The sequence below is a fragment of the Solanum lycopersicum genome, chromosome 10 (assembly GCF_036512215.1).
Source record: "Solanum lycopersicum chromosome 10, SLM_r2.1".
Classification (NCBI taxonomy): domain Eukaryota; kingdom Viridiplantae; phylum Streptophyta; class Magnoliopsida; order Solanales; family Solanaceae; genus Solanum; species Solanum lycopersicum.
This window is the reverse complement of record NC_090809.1, coordinates 4,009,923-4,031,012: the sequence shown is the minus strand read 5'-3', so window position 1 is coordinate 4,031,012 and position 21,090 is coordinate 4,009,923. Positions and strand designations below refer to the sequence as shown.

The window sequence follows — 21,090 nt, the reverse complement described above, 5'->3', positions numbered from 1 at the left end:
GTCTCTTTTAATAGACCATCGTGCGGGTGTGTGGGTGTGGAGGGGGCTAGATTGGGTGTAGTGACAAAATAAATTGATTTTCTTAAAAAAAATTAATTTTTTTATTTTTAATGGGGAGGGTCGGAGAAGGAAGTGAGGTAAGGAAAAGATTATTATTTGAGGAAAATAAGTTTATTTGAGAAATATTTTCTAAAATATTTAAGTCAACCAAACATAAAAAATTAAGAAACATTTTGTAAAATGAGATATAAAATGAATTAAGTAAAAAAGAAAGTAAAGATATTGAAAGAGTAAAATAAATTTTAAAAAAATGTCAAAAGTGATTTCTTTTATTTTTCATAGAAAATTAGGTGGTTTTGGAACCAACATCCAAAAGGCTAATTCTGTCATTTCGCAGTGTCATGCCACATCCGTGCCAAAAAAGTTTCATGTCACTTAGCAATTCTATTTTTTTTAAATTGTCCTTTATGAGGTAAGTTGCATTGAAGTCAGTAATAACTATAGAGTTGCTTAAATTCTTCTTAATCCCCCAACCTCATCTCTCAAATTGAGGATTATTGACTGCTTTTACTTGACTGTTATTGCTTAAAGTTGAAGTCTAAGATGATGGAAAATATTGAGAAGAAATTTGATGCAGAACAAGTGATTGAGGATTTTGAGGTGATGACAAAAGATGCTGGGAGGATTCAAGAAGAGACACTTGGGAAAATTCTGCAGCAAAATGGGGGAACAGAGTATTTGAAGCAATGGGGTATGAATGGCAGAACTGATGTTGAGACTTTCAAGGCTTGTGTCCCCATTGTCAGTCACAGTGATTTGGATCCTTACATACAAAGAATTGTTGATGGTGATCTTTCACCTATTCTTACTGGAAAGCCCATTCAAGCCATCTCCTTGAGGTAAGCAAAAAATTCTCTTCTTTTTTTGGGTTGATGTTTTTTGTATGTCGATTTCTGTTATTATCATGCTTTCTGCGGTATTCTGTCATGATCCCTTCACTATAGTTAATCTTTTTCAATTTGCTTTGATGTGTTTTTCCTTGAATTGATTGTATACCGGAAACTAATGTGAGCATCTCCAACTCAATCCTCTATTTTACTTTCTAAATATGGAGTTCTCTATTTTTTCACACAACCAACTCCAATCTAATTCATTATTTTACTCTCTGCAAGAAAATATAATGTAATACATAAATTAGGGGATAAATTTAAATAAAAGTGACATACAATTACATAAACACTTAATTTTCAAAATCGGTATGTGTCTCCCATAAATGCTCTATTAATGCATTACAGGGTTCAAAATGAGAATTTTATCCTTTATTTTTTATGTCTAGTTAAAAATTGTTTAGGCCTGAGATTTTCATCTATCACCATTTCTATAGTTGGGGTTGGAGCCTCTACAACATCTTGAATTGGTGCATTGAGATCATGTTTATCCTTAATTATCATGTTGTGCAGTATAATGCATGTAGTCATTATTATCATATAGCACTTCATTTCTTCAAAAACGTGACTGTCCTATAATAATTGTAAAACGTGATTGCAAAAATACGAATGCACGTTCAATATATTTTCAACATGATTCTTGTTTTATCGCGAAATATTTCTTCTTTTGAGAATGAGAAACACGAATAATTTGAACAGTTTTAGACGATTTAGTATATACATCATCAGCTAAGTAATAACCCATGTTGTATTCTTTTCTTTGAATAACATAATGGGTGGGAGGCACAATACTGCTAGCAAGATTTTTTGCAAAGTAGACAAATTTGTTTTTCGAAGTATGTATCGTGATCTTTAATTGCATTAATGATACGAAGAAATAAATTGTGGTACATTCGATAACAATAGCGAATATTGCATCATCAAAGCGTGGTGTGGCTGAAAATATTTTTTGAATAGTGCGAGATCTGGAATGACCTACCGGATTACTAAATTATTAATGTGATCAATTAATTATTATGTTATGTATTATTTTTTATCAGTATTTAAATTATTATGTTATGTATTATATTGTATTGTTATCTTGTATTTAAATTATTATGTTATGTATTGTATTGTTATCTTATATTTAATTTATCATACTATGTATTGTATTTTTAAATTAAATTATTGATCTCGCCGTTATAATTTTGTATATTCTTTATAATGAAAACTAATAATAACTTTTTTATTATTAGTGATGAAAATTAGAAAAAATCAAAATACTATTAATTTGAAATTAAAGTAGTATACATTAAAAATATTTTTTTGAATATTATATTACATTTAAAAAAGAATTATAAATATTGAATATTTATTTAATGGAATTATATGTAATATATATGTTAATTAGTAAGTAATAGAAAATAGTAATAAAATAATGAAAAAATGAAATAGAGAATGTAAATAGTCACCTTTCCATAAATGGAGAATCGAGGATGATTTGGAGTTGAGTTGGAGTGCTCATTTTCTATTTTGCTCTCCAAATATAGAGAATGGAGAGTAAAATAGAGGTGGGATGAAGATGGTCTGAGTGATAAAGTTTACTCTACTTACATTCCACTTGTGAGAGTGCAGTGGGCATGTATATTATATTATTGTATGTTTAAAGAGGAAATATAATGGTTGATTTGCACTTGTGAAATATAATGGTTGATTTGCAGTTCTGGTACTACTCAAGGGAAGCCAAAGTTTGTACCTTTCAATGATGAATTGATGAATTCCGCCATGCAGACATTCAAGACTTCTTTTGCCTTTAGGAACAGGTAATTTTCTTGTAAGTTCATGAAGTTGTTTTAGTTTTTTTGGGGTCATAAATACATCATATTAAAAGGTAAAATAGTTCCCTAATCTGTTCATTTCTTTCAGAGAATTTCCAATAGGGAAAGGGAAGGCTATGCATTTTTTTTACAGCAGCAAGCAGTTTAAAACTAAAGGTGGTTTGGCAGCTGCAACAGGCACTACTAATGTGTTTACAAGTCCACAATACAAGAAGATAATGAAGGATTGGTCTACCCCAGTTTGTAGTCCTGGTGAAGTAATATTTGCTCCTGATTTTCAACAATCTTTATACTGTCACCTTCTGTGTGGTCTCATTTTCCGCGATGAAGTTCAAGTTGTTTCGTCTACATTTGCACATAGCATTGTCCAAGCTTTTCGAACTTTCGAACAAGTATGGGAAGCACTTGTTGTTGACATAAGGGAAGGAGTCTTATCGAGCAGAGTCACTGTCCCGTCCATAAGATTGGCCATGTCAAAATTGTTGAAGCCTGATCCAGAATTGGCTGATACAATTTATAGCAAATGTTCAAGTTTAAGCAATTGGTACAGCTTGATTCCTGAACTCTTCCCGAACACAAAGTATATTTATGGTGTCATGACAGGTTCCATGGAGCCTTACTTGAAGAAACTGAGGTACTATGCAGGGGAATTACCTCTAGTGAGTGCAGATTATTGTTCTTCAGAAGGATGTCTCGGAGTAAATGTTAACCCAAAATTCCCCCCTGAGATGGTTACTTATGCAATGTTACCAAATATTGCCTATTTTGAATTCCTCCCACTCGAGGAAAATCTCATTGGCATGGAGCAAGCAAATTCTCCAATCGGCCTGACCGAAGTTGAACTAGGTGAAGAGTATGAAATTGTCATCACCAGTTTTGCAGGTACAATTTTCTTGGAAGACTTTTCTTGAACATTCTATGCTCATCAAAATATGGTCTCTCTTCGTAATTGAATTATGGAGTGAACATAACATGCTAAACCTGCGATCGTTGGTCATATATGGGAGAACATGATCTAATTTATTCTGTGATTCTCCCCAGTGAACGTGTTCTGCTCTAATTTAGTAACTTCGATGTAATTCAGCTGAATGAGTCAATTCCTCTCAGCTTAGAATTTTGGTGTTTAGCATCGTCCTTAGTCTTCGTTCTTTATGGCAATATTGCAGGAAACATGATTACTTACATATGCCTGCCTGGCATAAAATACTAAGTTCTGCTTAGATAGAAAAGATTTATCGTTTGTTTTTACGCCTTATTCTGGAGTTAACATGTTTTTTGTCCATGTTCTGTTGTACTCATTTTTTCTGTAATACTTGCATATGCTTGATATTCATTTCCCTTTTGTTGTTAACTATTCCTATATAGAATGCTGGAATCTTTTGCTATCTTCCTTCTAAGTTCTGTCTAGTTGTTCCACATCTACTACACTTGAAAAATTTATTCAAAATAACAAGCTATCGGTCTATCTATTGCGTCATATACGAGTTTAGCTATAAGTACTGATGGCATATAATTGACGAGAGTTATGCATTTGTATATGCAGGTTTATATCGTTATAAACTAGGTGATGTTGTCAAGATAAAAGGATTCCACAATGGCACTCCAGAACTCCAGTTTGTCTGCAGAAGGAACCTTTTGCTGAGCATTAACATAGACAAGAACACTGAGAAAGATTTGCAACTAGCCGTGGAAGCTGCAGTCAAGCACTTAGTTGACGAAAAACTAGAAGTGATGGACTTCACCAGCCATGTCAACGTCTCAGCTGATCCAGGACACTATGTTATCTTCTGGGAATTGAGTGGGGAAGCAACTGATGAAATATTGCAAGAATGCTGCAACTGTCTGGACAAATCGTTCCTCGATGCAGGCTACGTGAGCTCCAGGAAAGTGAATGCAATTGGAGCACTTGAACTGAGGATTGTGAAGAGGGGAACCTTTCATAAGATATTGGATAATTTCGTTGGATTAGGAGGCGCGGTGAGCCAATTCAAAACCCCTAGATGTGTTGGTCCAACAAATAGCTCATTGATTCAAATATTGTCTAGTAATGTTGTTAAGAGCTATTCCAGTACTGCTTTCTTTTAAATTTATGTATGTATCTTTCCAAATATTAAGCCCTGTTGGGATTTCTCATCTTAATATATATAATATAATTGTGTAATATATTTATGTTTTTTTTGGACTAATATCTACATATATAGACCATAGATAGGAAATTCCTAATATGTGGCGAGCAAATAGAGCAGAAAGCTTATTGTTTCTTTCTATATTATACTTTCAATAACAGGTGTGAATTTGCCTATTTGTAAACAAACTTAGTATCATTTGAAAATAAATAGTTCAGATAGAATTTAATATAAATAATACACTGTGTGAAAAAAAAATGGATTATAGCCTCACACATTTTTTATTGGCTGTGACACTTCAATTATAAAAATAAAAAAATTCTTGGGAAGCTTGACCTAAGATAAATTTGTAATTAGTTGAGTTTGAATGTGTAACATCTCGTAAATCGAGATAACTAAGAATAAGCTAAGAAATTGAAAACAATCACTTTTGGAAAGAAAGGGTAAAATCTGAAAAATTTTCTAAGTTTAAGGAGTGAGTTTTTGGTCATTTTCAAACGGCCATAACTTCTAGATCAAGATGAGTTAGAGGTAAGTATTGATATGGTTGGAAAGCCCTTGGAGATCTTTCCAATGCCGGTGAGTTTGCGCATTTTCAATATCGTATGAGGGAGATATGCCTATCGGAAATTGGATTGTCGTAATGAGGAAAGTCCAATTCCGGATTCAAGTAAGAGCAAACTAGTATTTTCACCCAATTATTTTCTATTTGTTTTAAAGGTTTATTTGGGGTAAAAATCAGCCTTAAGTCAGTTTCGAAAAATCAATTTACGCTCAGGGCTTGGGAGAAAAGAGAAGAGAAGAAGGAGAAGGGAGAAAAATCAAGGTTTCGCCAAGAACACCAATAATTTGAGTGTAATTCGTCGGAGGTGATCCCTATTAAGGTATGTAAGATCTTTTGTGTTGGGTTAGTTCAGTCATACACCAATTTGTTTCAGTTCAGCAAACCTATGAATTGATTTCATGTTAAAAGTGAAGTTCTTGAAGGTGTCGAATTCTTGTTGATTGAATTGTTGGCTGCCTATTGTTGGTTCATTCCTCTTTCTTTGGATTGTTTTTTAGTTAAATTCAGTGGGTGTTGGGGTACCAATAGTCCCAAGAGTTTGGTGAAATAACTAGGGAGGTTTGGGGGTTTAGAGATTAAAAAATGAGTTGAAAAATTCGTCAGACGCACCAAGGCAGGCCAAGCGCGTCGCGCCTGCAGTGCGCAAAAAATTGGCCTCAGTCACTAGGGCCTGGCGTGGCATGCTACAAGTTCTCCAGGAAATAGCATTAGTAAATTGAGGTTGGCGCGGCGCACCGTGAACATGCTTGAATCGGTGTTTTTTTCGCCTAATTTTCATAGATTAGCCTTTTTAAGTCCTTCTAAGGTACTTTAACACCTTCCAATGATTCTAGTTACTTAAAATGATCTCTAAACACCTAGAAATCATCAAAGAACGCCAATCATAACCTTGAATCCATAATTCAATTCAATTAAAACTAAGATCAAAGTCAAGGAAGTTAAGAGTCAAGTCTAAAGCTAAGAAGCTAGTCTAAAGCAAAGTTCTTAAAGGTTTTCAAGGGTCTTTATTAAACGTTCTAAATTCATTTTAAGGCTCAAGTTTCAAGTTAACGTAAAGAGTAAAAAGGTTAAAGTCTTTCCTTCAAAAGTTATAAGGGAACTAAGTATTCCCTAAGAGTTGATTAAGACTCAAGTTTCAAATTAAGCAAAGACTAGAGAAGTTCAGTTCATTTCTCAAAAGTTATAAGGGAACTAAGTATTCCCTAAAAAATTTATAAATGATTTCACATTTAAGTTAAGAGGAAACTAAGATTTCCAAAAGAGTTTTGATAGAGAAAACGAAATATTGATTCCCAAGATATCTTCGTAAAGCTAAAATGTTGAGAAAAATATCTCAACCCAAAAAAAGGAAGTTTGTTTTAAGTATGAGATAAAGTACATTTTGGGAGTATTATTAAGCACCGATGTGGGGATAAGAGTTCACAATTAACTCAAGTCTCCATTGAAACCATGTAGCCATCATGGGAATTAACGGGTCATACTTTTCAGATGATCACGTAAGTTAAGGTAGTGAAACCACTAAATTAAGTAAGGTCATATACCGATGGCAAGGTATAGGATGATCCTTGGCAACGTGAGGTAAAATTTTGTACCATCACTTAGCCTTGTAGTGATGATTGTCGGTTAGAGAATCTCCAATAAAAATTATATTGCTTTCATATATAAGTAAAGTTGTGTTTGTTATTGCATTTTCTTTAATGAACTAAGTTGTTTACACCGTTTTACAAGTTTTATATATATATATATATATATATATATTGCATGTGTCTTTATTATTTCATATTAAGTTTATTACTTCAATAGTTGAGTAGAGCCAAGGCAAGTGTTTCTTCTTACTCTTTTCGAGCTTAAATGTTGTTTAGCATTCCAACTCGTATACTGGTACATTCAATGTACCGATGCCAGTTGTCCTGCATCGTCATATGATGCGGACGCAGGTAATCAGGGTCAGCATCCAGCGCCTCATTGATTTAACTTTAGCACTTAGAGTCTGTGGTGAGCCTCTTGCATTCCGAATGATCCTTTTATTGTTTTCCAGTCTTATCATTTATATAATGTTGTTGGGTTTGTCCCATTATTCATCTTAGTATTATAGAGGCTTCATAGACAGATAATCAGTCAGATTGTCAGTTAGTATATCTCCTTATCTTGCATTTCAGGTGTTCCAGTTTTGAGACGTAAGTGTCGTTTTGGCCAAGACATTTATTTAAGTTATTTTAGGAGAATATTCTCACCTTACGATTAAGTTAAATCTTCCGCTGAGTTAAGTAAGTCAGGTCAAGGGTTCGCTCATAAACAATAATAGTCATTGGGTGTTGTCCACATACACGGTGTAGGCTTGGGGCGTGACAGAATGGGCATGGATTAGTTGAAAAAAATGAAGGAGATTAACACTATGTCTTGGAGTCATCCCCATTCATGTAAGGGATTATTGAGTTTTAAAAGGTTTGAATTGAAAATGAAGAGTTGCGACTTTTATGAAGAGTTGTGACTTTTATGAAAAGTTGTGACTTTAATTAAGAGTACTTTCATAAAAAGTTGCGACTTTATTATGAAAAATTGGTACTTTTATGAAAATTTGTGACTTTTATGAAAGGTTGTGACCTTTCCGAAAGATTGTGACTTTTGCAATGGTTTGTGACTTTTTTGGTAAGGTACAATAAGAACCTTTTTCACATTACCCTTTGTTTTCTATAAATTTAGGGATTTCTTCTCATTTTAGAAAAAATGCTAATAAACTTTCTTGAATTCTTCTACTACTACTAAATCTATTATTCTAAGTGTACTTTACTGTCGTTGAGTGGTTTGCTGACACCATAGATTTGGGTATCCATACACTGATGAGTAAGATTTTTCTATACTAGGAGGATATATTTCATTAACCTCGGGTACTTGAGGAAAATAATTTCCTTAAGGGGACAATGTGCACTCAGTGGACTCGATTTTATTTTTTAAGAAAAATAGTTTGTATATTGTTTCTAATATGTTTTGGGTTCTATTTTCTCTACTAGTTTACTTTTCTAGTATTGAAAATACCCTTTAAACTTTGTTATTTCTTATTAAATTTTTAAAAAATTTCTTCTAAGTATCTTAGGAATACAAGATGAAGAACACTTTTAAGATTTTGTGTGATTCTAGAGTTCTCTGTTCGGTTATTTATTTTAGATTTTTTATGTTGACTCTGTGTAACTTAGGTGATGACTCTTTCCCCCTTTATTTTTTGGTATTAGCATTTAAAGATTTTAGTGTTATTTATAGATTGCAAACAAACTTTTTTTTTAATGAGGTAAGTTGCATTAAAGTTAGTAATAACTATGGAATAGTAAAGCTCAACTTGCCTAAATTCTTGAGATTATATAAACCCCCCAACCCCATCTCTCAAATTAAGGATTCTTGATTAGTCACACACAATAAACTGCTTTTACTTGATTGTTGTTCCTTAAAGTTCAAGTCTTTTGTTCTTGATTGTGAAGATGATGATGGAAAATATTGAGAAGAAATTTGATGCAGAAGAAGTGATTGAGGATTTTGAGGTGATGACAAAAGATGTCGGGAGGATTCAAGAAGAGACACTTGAGAAAATTCTGAAAGTGTTGAATGCCTTGAATCGGACCCGCTACAAACAGAAAGGACGGTATACAATGTTGTTGTATTGGGCCCTTAATTTTCTGTTGATTCTGTATGTTGGGCCCAAGCCTGTTAGGGCGTAGCTTAGCACTATATATAGACGCTATGGGAAACCCTATTCTGTAATTCTGTTTTTGCCTCTCCATAATAAAACTGCTCCCTCTCTTCCCGTGGACGTAGCCAACAAATTGGTGAACCACGTAAATCTGTTGTCTTGTTTTTCGCGTTTATATTTTCTCGTATTATCTCAAATTCCGCACAACAAATTGGTATCAGAGCCTCTCGGTTAATCGGTGTTCTTGGAGAATTCGAGATGTCTGCTTTGAACGTGAAAATCGACAAATTCACAGGGAGGAACAGTTTCAGTTTATGGCAGATCAAGATGCGGGCCTTGTTGAAACAGCAAGGCTTCTGGGCGCCGTTGTTGAAAGACAAGAACGCCGTCGTTACTCCTGAGATGGCGATTCTGGAGGAAAAGGCGCACTCGACGATCATGCTGTGTCTCGCGGATGACGTCATCACGGAGGTCTCGGATGAAGAGACTGCTGCTGGTCTGTGGTTGAAGCTGGAGAGTTTGTACATGACAAAATCTCTAACCAACAAGCTGCTTCTGAAACAACGTCTATTCGGTTTACGAATGGCTGAAGGTACACAACTCAGGGAACACTTAGAGCAATTGAATACTTTGTTATTAGAATTGCGTAATATCGATGTGAAGATCGAGGATGAATATGCTGCCCTGATTCTGTTAGTATCTCTCCCAATGTCGTTTGAGAATTTTGTTCAATCGTTCATTGTTGGGAAAGATACTGTGTCACTGGAAGAAGTCAGATCAGCCCTTCATAGCAGGGAATTACGGCATAAGGCTAACGGCACAAGTACGGACATACAGCCTTCCGGTCTGTTCACCAGTAGCGGAAAGGGAAGGAAAAACGGCGGAAAGAAAAATAAGCCGATGTCGAAGGGTGCAAAGCCGGATGATGTTTGTAATTACTGCAAGGAGAAGGGACATTGGAAATTTGATTGTCCGAAGAAGAAGAAGCAATCGGAAAAACAATCAGTGTCTGCTGCTGTTGCTGAAGAAGACACCAATTCTGAAGAAGATATTGCCCTAGTTGCGGATGAGCACACTCATCATTCAGATGTGTGGGTTCTTGATTCTGGGGCATCCTATCACATCTGTCCTAGGAGAGAGTGGTTCACGACTTATGAGCAGGTAGACGGAGGCAGCATCTCGATGGCCAACAGTTCTGTCTGCAAGGTGGTTGGGACAGGCTCGATCAAGATAAGGACACATGACGGTAGCTTCTGCACATTGAACGAGGTCAGGCACGTTCCATTGATGACGAAAAATCTGATATCTCTCAGTCTTTTGGACAGCAAGGGATTCAGCTGGTCGGGAAAAGATGGAGTCTTGCGGGTCTGGAAGGGTTCAAATTTGATTCTGAAAGGTGTCATGCGTGGTACTTTGTATTTTCTACAAGGTTCCACGGTTACAGGTTCAGCCCATGTTGCATCGTCAGAATTTCACCAGAAGGATATGACTAAGTTATGGCACATGAGACTTGGTCATATGGGTGAAAGAGGGATGCAAATTCTGTCAAAGGAGGATTTACTTGCTGGTCATAAGGTTAAGAGCCTAGAGTTTTGTGAACATTGTGTTTTTGGAAAACTACATCGCAACAAGTTTCCAAAGGCCATTCATAGAACAAAAGGCACACTTGATTATATCCATTCTGATTGCTGGGGTCCATGCCGTGTTGAGTCTTTGGGAGGCTGCAGATTTTTTGTGTCCATTATTGATGACTACTCAAGGATGACTTGGGTGTACATGATGAAGCATAAAAGTGAAGCCTTCCAGAAGTTCAAGGAGTGGAAAATTTTGATGGAAAATCAAACAGGGAAGAAGATCAAGAGGTTGCGAACTGATAATGGGCTGGAATTCTGTTGGTCTGAATTTGATCAATTCTGTAAGGATGAAGGGATTGCTCGACATCGCACTGTCAGAAATACACCACAGCAGAACGGTGTAGCTGAGCGGATGAATCAAACACTTCTGGAGAGAGCAAGGTGCATGCTCTCTAATGCTGGGCTAGATAGAAGATTCTGGGCAGAAGCGGTTAGTACAGCTTGCTACTTGATTAACCGCGGACCACATACAGGCATACAGTGCAAGACACCTATGGAGATGTGGTCTGGAAAAGCTGCTGATTATTCAAATCTGAAAGCTTTTGGTTGTATGGCTTACTATCACGTCAGTGAAGGTAAGTTAGAACCAAGAGCTAAAAAGGGAGTATTTGTGGGCTACGGAGATGGAGTGAAAGGTTTCAGAATCTGGTCTCCAGCAGAAAAGAGGGTTATTATGAGCAGGAACGTTGTCTTTGATGAAAGTCCTCTGCTTAGAACCATTGTGAAGCCTACAACTACGTCAGAAACTAGGAGTCTTGACAAACAGGTGGAGTTTCAAGTCATTCAGAACGAGAGCGATTTAAAGGAACCTGAAGAGGAGGATCAAGAGCCACAGACTGAAACTGATATTCCAGAATCTATGCCATCAGATATCCATCAGAGTATAGCTCAAGATCGGCCAAGGAGGGTTGGAGTTCGGCCACCTACGAGGTATGGTTTTGAGGACATGGTGGGTTATGCACTGCAGGTTGCTGAAGAGGTAGATACATCTGAGCCGTCTACTTACAAAGAAGCCATTTTAAGTTCTGATTCTGAAAAATGGTTTGCCGCTATGGGAGATGAGATGGAGTCCCTACACAAGAATCAGACATGGGATCTGGTCATACAGCCTTCGGGGAGAAAGATTATTACTTGCAAATGGGTTTTCAAGAAGAAGGAAGGGATATCACCAGCAGAAGGAGTCAAGTATAAAGCCAGGGTTGTTGCTAGAGGTTTCAACCAAAGAGAGGGAGTGGACTACAATGAGATCTTCTCACCAGTGGTCAGACATACTTCCATCCGAGTGTTACTAGCGATAGTTGCACATCAGAATCTGGAGCTTGAACAACTTGATGTGAAGACAGCGTTTCTACATGGAGAGTTGGAGGAAGAGATATACATGACTCAGCCGGATGGTTTCCAAGTTCCACGGAAGGAAAATCACGTCTGCAAGTTGAAGAAGTCCTTATATGGACTTAAGCAGTCTCCAAGGCAGTGGTATAAAAAGGTTTGACAGCTATATGGTGAAGTTGGGTTATACTCAGAGCTCATATGATTGTTGTGTCTACTACAATAGGCTCAATGATGATTCATTCATCTATCTGGTGCTTTATGTAGATGATATGTTGATAGCTGCAAAGAAGAAGTATGACATTCAGAAGCTGAAGGGTTTACTTAGTGCTGAGTTTGAGATGAAGGATCTGGGAGCCGCTCGGAAGATTTTAGGGATGGAGATCATTAGAGACAGAGAGAGAAGGAAACTTTTCTTGTCACAGAGAAGCTATATTCAGAAGGTCTTGGCGAGGTTTGGCATGTCTTCATCTAAGCCCATTGATACCCCCAGTGCTGCCAATATCCATCTCACTGCCATGTTCGCTCCACAGTCAGAAGAAGAGAAGAAGTATATGTCACGAGTCCCTTATGCCAGTGCCGTAGGAAGTTTGATGTATGCTATGGTCTGTACAAGGCCAGATTTAGCACATGCAGTCAGTGTAGTGAGCAGATTCATGGGACAACCAGGGAGAGAACATTGGCAGGCTGTGAAGAGAATTTTCCGGTACCTTAAAGGTACATCTGACGTTGGTCTCATTTATGGAGGTGATACTCAGTGCTTGGTTACTGGCTATTCTGATTCAGACTATGCTGGAGATGTTGACACAAGAAGATCGATGACTGGCTATGTGTTTACCCTTGGAGGATCTGTCGTCAGTTGGAAGGCAACTTTGCAACCTACAGTGACTTTGTCTACTACGGAAGCGGAGTACATGGCCTTGACAGAGGCTGCAAAAGAAGGGATTTGGTTGAAAGGGCTGGTTAGTGATCTTGGTCTGCATCATGATCAGGCTACGGTGTATTGTGACAGTTTGAGCGCAATTTGTCTAGCCAAGGATCAAGTCCATCATGAGAGAACCAAGCATATCGACGTAAGGTATCATTTTCTGAGAAGTGAGAAGAGAATCAAGGTGAAGAAAGTAGGAACTGCTGATAATCCTGCTGATATGTTCACAAAGCCGGTTCCACAGAGCAAGTTTCAACACTGTTTGGACTTGCTCAACATCAGAAGCTGTTAATTGCCCTGTGGGGCAACTCTGAGGAAGAGGGGGAGGCCTGGCACTATCATAGTGCGTCTGAAGAATCTGTTCGGAGAATTCAAGTCAAGGTGGAGATTTGTTGAATGCCTTGAATCGAACCCGCTACAAACAGAAAGGACGGTATACAATGTTGTTGTATTGGGCCCTTAATTTTCTGTTGATTCTGTATGTTGGGCCCAAGCCTGTTAGGGCGTAGCTTAGCACTATATATAGACGCTATGGGAAACCCTATTCTGTAATTCTGTTTTTGCCTCTCCATAATAAAACTGCTCCCTCTCTTCCCGTGGACGTAGCCAACAAATTGGTGAACCACGTAAATCTGTTGTCTTGTTTTTCGCGTTTATATTTTCTCGTATTATCTCAAATTCCGCACAACAGAAAGAAAATGGGGGAACAGAGTATTTGAAGCAATGGGGTCTGAATGGTAGAACTGATGTTGAGACTTTCAAAGCTTGTGTCCCCATTGTCAGTCATAGTGATTTGGAACCTTACATTCAAAGAATTGTTGATGGTGATCTTTCCACCTATTCTTACGGGAAAGCCCATTCAAGCGATCTCCTTGAGGTAAGGAAAAAAATTCTCCTTTTTTTAGGTTGTTGTTTAAACAAGTTTCTTGTCCGTCGATTTTTGTTACTAACTACTGTCACACCCTTTTTCCGACCAACAGTAAGGTTTTTTCAATCTAAGTGACGGTATTGATTAGTGATAAATTTTTTTAATTTTTCAGAGTCGTCACTTGAAATTGAGTTATGGTGTTCTAAGTCACCTTTTTTGAATCCCTAATAAATAGCAAATGACTCTTTATTGTGGTCTGCAAACTAAATATTCGGGTAAGAAATTCTATTGATCAAGGGGAAGATATTAGGCATCCCTCGAGTCTGTGGTTCTAGCACTGTCATTTTTATTGACTTATTTATCTTAATATATTTTTGGATGATTTGTGTCTACCGCCCATGACTTTCTTATTAGTTTTATTTGTTTTTATTGTTGAATTTTTATCCGTCTGAACCTAGATGCGTAATCAAATTCTTGGTCTTGATATTTAGAGGCAAAATTGTCTTTTCCTCTCGAGTATCTCACACCTAATTATTTCTATTACAACTTTTGATTAAATTAATGAAAGTTAATTATTAAAATATTTTGGCCAAAGTGTGTAACTGCATCCTTGAATTACTTTTAGGGTGTGTTTAGTTCGCTAGAAAATGTTTTCCGGGAAAACAAGTAGATTTTTTGACTTATTTTCTCATGTTTGGTTGATAAGTAAAAAGTATTTTCCGGAAAAGATTTGTATTGTTTGATTTATGAATGAAAAACGTTTTGAGAGATATTTTAATTTTTACTAGAGTAGAAAATAATCTTTGAAATTAAAATATTTTTTTAAAAAAACAAACTTAAATTCTTTTTGGGGCGGGGGTAGGGGGTCGAGGATAGGGGTGAAAAAATAAAAATTTAAAGTTGAAAATATTTTTTTAAAACAAACTTAATTTGTTTTTGGAAGGGGGGTTGGTAGGGGCGAGTGGGGGTTCGAGAGTAGGGGCGAAAAAATGAAATTCTGAAGTTGAATTTATTTTTAAAAAACAAACGTAAATTCTTTTTGGGTGGGGTCAAGGATAGGGGTGAAAAATGAAATTTGAAGTTAAAGTTGAAAATATTTTTTTTAAAATCAAACTCAAATTTTTTATTGGGGGTTGGCCTTGGGGGTGGAGGGGTCGAGGATTGGGGTTAAAAATAAAATTGTATTTTTTATTTGTTTAAGAAAATTTTATACTCATCTATTGTTAGAGGCATATATTCGTCCATTTTAAATTAAAGACAATTGTATTTTCCTTTTGTGTTAATTTTTTTTTGCTACGAATTTTGGTTAAGCCACCACTCCTCTCATTCTTTTCTAATTGATGGAGCCTTAAATATCTAGTCTCAAATAGTAGGATTTAATTAACTTAAAACAAAATAAACTTATGTTCGATTGACATCGCCCATTTGTCAAGAACCATGTTAATCATAATCGATATCAACATTTAGATACAATAAAATCTTGAAAACAATTATTTAGACTAGACATGTTTGGATGATTATCAAGCAATAAAAGGGGTCAAGTATACCTTCTTAGCAATGAAGAAATAAAAAATCTTCTAATATGGTTCTGACACGGTTGTTTTTATTGACTTACACTTGGTTTAACTATTTTTTATATATATTTTTATAGGCCATGATTTGCTGGCGTTTTTTATTTGTTAAACTTTTATTTGGTCTCGACCTAGATAGTAAACGCATTTTTTTTCTTGACATTTAGAGGCATAATTGTCTTTCTTCAGACCACACCTAATAATTTTGTCTATAAATTGATGAAGTTGATTATATTTTAGACACAGTTTCTTTTAATCGTCTCAAAAAAGATGCACAATCGCATTCTTAATTGAAACATCTACTATCTCAAGTACTTTGATTATCACACTTTTGTAGTGTAGTTACTGTCAGCGATATTCTGTCATGACCCCGTCACTTCAGTTATTCTTTTTCAATTTGCTTTTGATTTGTTTTTTCTTGAGTTAATGGTCAATCTATTGGAGGGATAAGGTCTGTATATACTGCGAGAGTATATTGTTGTATGTTTAAAGAGGAAATATAATGGTTGATTTGCAGTTCTGGTACTACTCAAGGGAAGCCAAAGTTTGTACCTTTCAATGATGAATTGATGGATTCCACCATGCAGATATTCAAGACTTCTTTTGCCTTTAGGAACAGGTAAGAAAAGAAGGAACTATTGGTTCTTTCTGCAATAGTATGGCTTAATGTAATACTTCTGTTTTTTTCTTTTAGAGAATTTCCAATTGGGAATGGGAAGGCATTGCAGATTAAAACTAAAGGTGGTTTGGCAGTTGGAACAGCCACTACCAATGTGTATAAAAATGCACAATTCAAGAAGACAATGAAGGCAATGTCTACCCCAGTTTGTAGTCCTGATGAAGTGATATTTGGTCCTGATTTTCAACAATCTTTATACTGTCACCTTCTGTCTGGTCTCATTTTCCGCGATGAAGTTCAAGTTGTTTGGTCTGCATTTGCACATAGCATTGTCCAAGCTTTTCGAACTTTCGAACAAGTATGGGAAGAACTTGTTATTGACATAAGGGATGGAGTCTTATCAAGCCGAGTCACTGTCCCGTCCATAAGATTGGCCATGTCGAAATTGCTAAAGCCTGATCCAGAGCTGGCTGATACAATTTATAGCAAATGCTCAAGTTTAAACAATTGGTTTGGCTTGATTCCTGAACTCTTCCCGAATACAAAGTACATTTATGGTATCATGACAGGTTCCATGGAGCCTTACTTGAAGAAACTGAGGCACTATGCAGGAGAATTACCTCTGGTGAGTGCAGATTATGGTTCTTCTGAAGGATGGATTGGAGTAAACGTTAACCCGATATTCCCCCCTGAGATGGTTACTTATACAGTGTTACCAAATAATTGTTGGGTTATGGTTCTTTTTTCCCTTCCTATGTGGATAAATAAAAGCCCAATTTGGACCAACCCATTTTTGCCCATAGGCCCATTCTTATGAGGCAAATATAAGCCTATTTAGGTCTTATTTTTAAACACAAGAGAGTTTTTCAGCAGCCAAAACGTGGAGAAAAGAGAGATTTTCGCAGTCCAAATTCAGCCTTCATAGCCAACTTCAAATTGCGATTCCCGCTTCGTTTCTTGTCCGATTGAGCTGATTTTTGGACAGCATATTGTCTTCATCTCAATCTTTGATTAGGAACTGACAGAGTTGGATTTGGTGGCCTACAGCTTCAGTTTTGCTGTCGTGAACAGTAGCTGCAAAATTGGTGATTTTGCTCCTTTAATTCTCTAGATTTGGTGCAATCTTATTTTGTTGTTGCTCGTTGTTTGGCACTTGTTTTGTGGCCAATTTTGGAGAACAATATTGTAACTCTTGGTGATTATAGTGGAGCTTTTGGTCCCGTGGTTTTTTACTCTTCACATCGAAGGGTTTTCCACGTAAATCTTGGTGTCTTGTGTGATTGGTTTATCATTGCCTTGTTATATTTGTTTGATTGAATTACTTGTTGCCTTACTATCATATTGCTTGTGGTTGTTTGTCTTCTCTTGGTTCAAATCAAAAAGGGAAAGTATAGACTTGGGTATTCTTCCGTTGTTATCCTGTCAGGCATTCTTTGTTAGTGCCTTGTCTTTCCCAACAATAATGGCTATTTTGAATTCCTCCCACTCGAGGAAAATCTCATTGGCATGGAGCAAGCAAATTCACCTGTCGGCCTGACTGAAGCTAAACTTGGTGAAGAGTATGAAATTATCTTAACCAATTTCGCAGGTACAATTTTCTTGAAAATTTTATGCTCATAAAATATTGTTCTCTCTTCGTATATGAACTATGGAGTGAGCATAACATGCTTAACCTGGGATAGTTGGTCATTTACAGCAACATAGTCTTGTTATATCCAGTGATTCTTCTCGGTGAACGAGTTCTGCTCTAATTTGGGAGAGTTGGTCATTTACAGGAACATATACAAGTTTAGCTATATGTTTAATTGATGAGAGTTATGCATTTGTATATGCAGGTTTATATCGTTATAAACTAGGTGATGTTGTCAAGATAAAAGGATTCCACAATGTCACTCCAGAGATCCAGTTTGTCTGTCGAAGGAACCTTGTGTTGAGCATTAACATAGACAAGAACACTGAGAAAGATTTGCAACTAGCTGTGAAAGCTGCAGGCAAGCACTTAGTTGACGAAAAACTAGAAGTGGTGGACTTCACCAGCCATGCCAACATCTCATCTGATCCAGGGCACTATGTCATCTTCTGGGAACTGAGTGGGGAAGCAACTGATGAAATATTGCAAGAGTGCTGCAAGTGTCTGGACAAATCGTTCCTCGATTCAGGCTATATGAATAACAAGAAAATGAATACAATTGGAGCACTTGAGCTGAAGATTGTGAAGTGGGGAACCTTTCGTAAGATATTGGATCATTTCGTTGGATTAGGAGGAGCGGTGAGCCAGTTCAAAACCCCTAGATGTGTTGGTCCTAAAAACAGCTCATTGATCCAGATACTATATAGTAATGTTGTTAAGAGCTATTCCAGTACTGCTTTCTTTTAAATTTGTATATGCATCTTTCCAAACTTGTAGCCCTGTTGGGATTTCTTATCTTATCTATGTTTTTTTGGACTAATATCTATATATACAGAGAGAATCCCTAAAATGTGGTGAGCAGAAAGCTTATTGTTTCTTTCTATATTATACTTGCAATAATAGGAATGAATTTGCCCATGTTAGTATCATTTGAAAACAAATAGTTCAGATAGAATTTTATGTCTATAGATTTACATGAACTATATAAATAATACACTATCGATGTGTGAGAAAAAATGTACTATAGCCTCAGAGTTTTTATTGGTTGTAAAACTTCTATTATAGGCTATAGACTCACACAAAATACTCTCTCCTTGCATTTCTCTATCAACGGCTAAATCTGCGCGGCGAACGGTTATCTCTCACCGGATTCCGCCACTCTTCACTTATACTATCTTCATGAATCTCATAGTTAATTGATCTGGTCCTACTCTCACAATTCCGCCAGACCTCCAGACCAAATTAAAATCCCCTAAGAGAAGAAAGCTACTTCCTATGCTGCAGCGGTAAATCGCTCCTCTCTAAGAGCAAAATCAAACTCCCTCTGCGGCAACATGAGATTGTAGATGGAAAGACAGTGATTCTCTTCACAAAAGAGGAGCATGAACTTCTCGCAACCTCCTGCAAGTGGACATTTGTGGGATTCTCAAAAACTCGACCCCCCTATTGATAAAATTGGATCTCAGTTTGCTAAAACTATCCCTCTCAAAGGAGCTGTGTGAATTAGTGTGAAAGACCTTAAGCATGTCTCATAGATGTGGAAAATGAAGAAGACTTCAATACTATTTATTCAAAGAGTTTCGTCACCATAACCGAAGAGAATAGCTTCATTTCATGGAATATTAGGGGAATCGAATCCAACGGTTCCTTGGAAAGATTACTCCTCTTTAAAAAACAATTTCATATTCCTCTCCTCTGCCTACAAGAATCTATGGTGACTTGTGATAAAATGGAGAAATTTATAAGAAAACTTGGTTTTCATCAGGCCTACAACAACTCTAACAAAATCGGGATCCTTTGGTCGAATGATATTGATGTTGAGGTCATTCATGATAGGGAACAACATGTTTTCTCAAAATTACTCATAATGCTGACCAAATTTTTTTTCTTCCAGATATCTATGCCAAATTGTTGGGATTTATGCAGTTTTGATGATTCATAAAGAAAGAAGAAACACGTCAGTCAACATGGTCCAAAGGTGCACTGTCACAAGTTGTTGAATTCAAGAAAGCTTCTAAAATGAATAAAGAGAAGAGTGCAGAAATAAATGAATGGATAATGTTAAATTCGTGAGAAACCCCACGGAAATAAACATCTAATTAATTGACGAGAAAGAATCAATAAGTTTTATTTGAAGGAGTCTAAAGAGACAAGTAGTTTTAATTGAAGAAGCAGTTTCACTTAAAGTAGAACTCTTCAAGTTACTGCTGAATTAAAGTGTTGGAGTTCGACTACAATACAAAGAAGCAATGAATGTAATTTGAAGAAGAATTCTAAAGAAGTTAGGAGTTCAAATTGAAGAAGGAGTCTTACTTGAAGTAGAACTCTAAGTCAAGAGAGTTCAAGTCAATAAGGAGTTTGAGTGAACAATAACTCTATGATAAATGTTCTTAAATAGAAGCGAAGTCCTTCAGAATACATGTGCACTTATAGAGCAAAAAAGAGATTGAGAAATTCACTACGCAAGTGTTACCAGCGAACTGAAGGAACACATCGAAGAACCTGATCCTTTTACAGAGTTTATGTGTTAGGAGTTTTACCTTTGTGAATGAGTCTTGGTGTAATCTTATTTCAGTGAGTTGCAAACTGAATTAGGAGTGTTTTCTTCAGGTTATAAAAACTTGAAGAGTTGAGAACACATACCTTGGGAGGTTTGTGTTGAAGGTTAGAAATTAGAGTTGGTTCCTAGGATTACAAGAGTTGTAGTCCAAATCCATAACTTGAAGTTAAGATAGGGTGCAAAGCTTGTAATTTATCTTTTGTGGAGGTCGTAGTTGATTTAGTGAAGTTGGAGTTAAATCATGTAAGGGTATGGGTCATGGTTTTTACACCTTTTGAGTCGGGTATTTCAACGTAAAAATATTGTGTTTTTACTTACTATCTTTACTGCTTTATTGGAACACGTTAGGCAACCTGTTTCACACTTAGGTTAAAAGTTAAAATCAGTAATTATTAGGTCGTGTAGAATATCAATTGGTATCAGAGCAGGTTTTCTTTCAATAGTTTAACCACTTAAGAATAGATAGAGAAGAATTTTGCACCTCCACTCAGATATTGTGAACGACAAGATATCAACAAGCCTCCGTTATTCAATGGCCAGTATTACTCTTGGTGGAAAGCAATGATGGAAACTTTTATTCAGGCTAAGGATTATGAACTTTGGAATATAGTTATTGATGGACCAAAATACCCAACAAAAAAGGATGCTAAAAATAATAATATACAAAAGGAAAATAGTGAATACGATGAGGATGACTATAAGATTCTTGGAAAAATGCAAAAGCTAAGTTTGTTCTTATTTGTGGCGTTGCACCAGATGAGTATCGTCGAATATCTAGTTGCATAACTGTAAAACAAATTTGGCATACTCTCAT

General features: G+C 36.4%; 1 protein-coding gene and 1 pseudogene across 1 annotated transcript; both read left to right on the top strand.

The window, feature by feature from the left end:
• The first annotated feature begins 547 nt into the window (after nt 1-547).
• GH3-12 (jasmonoyl--L-amino acid synthetase JAR6) lies at nt 548-4,878 on the top strand. Its single transcript, XM_004248029.5, has 4 exons — nt 548-899; nt 2,648-2,749; nt 2,853-3,646; nt 4,308-4,878. Exons 1-4 carry the CDS (start codon nt 604-606, stop codon nt 4,847-4,849), a joined length of 1,734 nt encoding a protein of 577 aa, XP_004248077.1. The 5' UTR covers nt 548-603; the 3' UTR covers nt 4,850-4,878.
• A 7,413-nt stretch (nt 4,879-12,291) lies between these two features.
• LOC101250747 (jasmonoyl--L-amino acid synthetase JAR6-like) lies at nt 12,292-18,626 on the top strand (annotated as a pseudogene).
• The last annotated feature ends 2,464 nt before the right edge of the window (nt 18,627-21,090 follow it).

Bases quoted from the DNA above. Each gene is read 5' to 3' on its own strand.
- GH3-12 (XM_004248029.5), top strand. From the start codon at position 604: ATGATGGAAAATATTGAGAAGAAATTTGATGCAGAACAAGTGATTGAG. The intron at 900-2,647 runs GTAAGCAAAAAA...GTTGATTTGCAG, and splicing joins ATTCAAGCCATCTCCTTGAG to TTCTGGTACTACTCAAGGGA. The intron at 2,750-2,852 runs GTAATTTTCTTG...CATTTCTTTCAG, and splicing joins TCTTTTGCCTTTAGGAACAG to AGAATTTCCAATAGGGAAAG.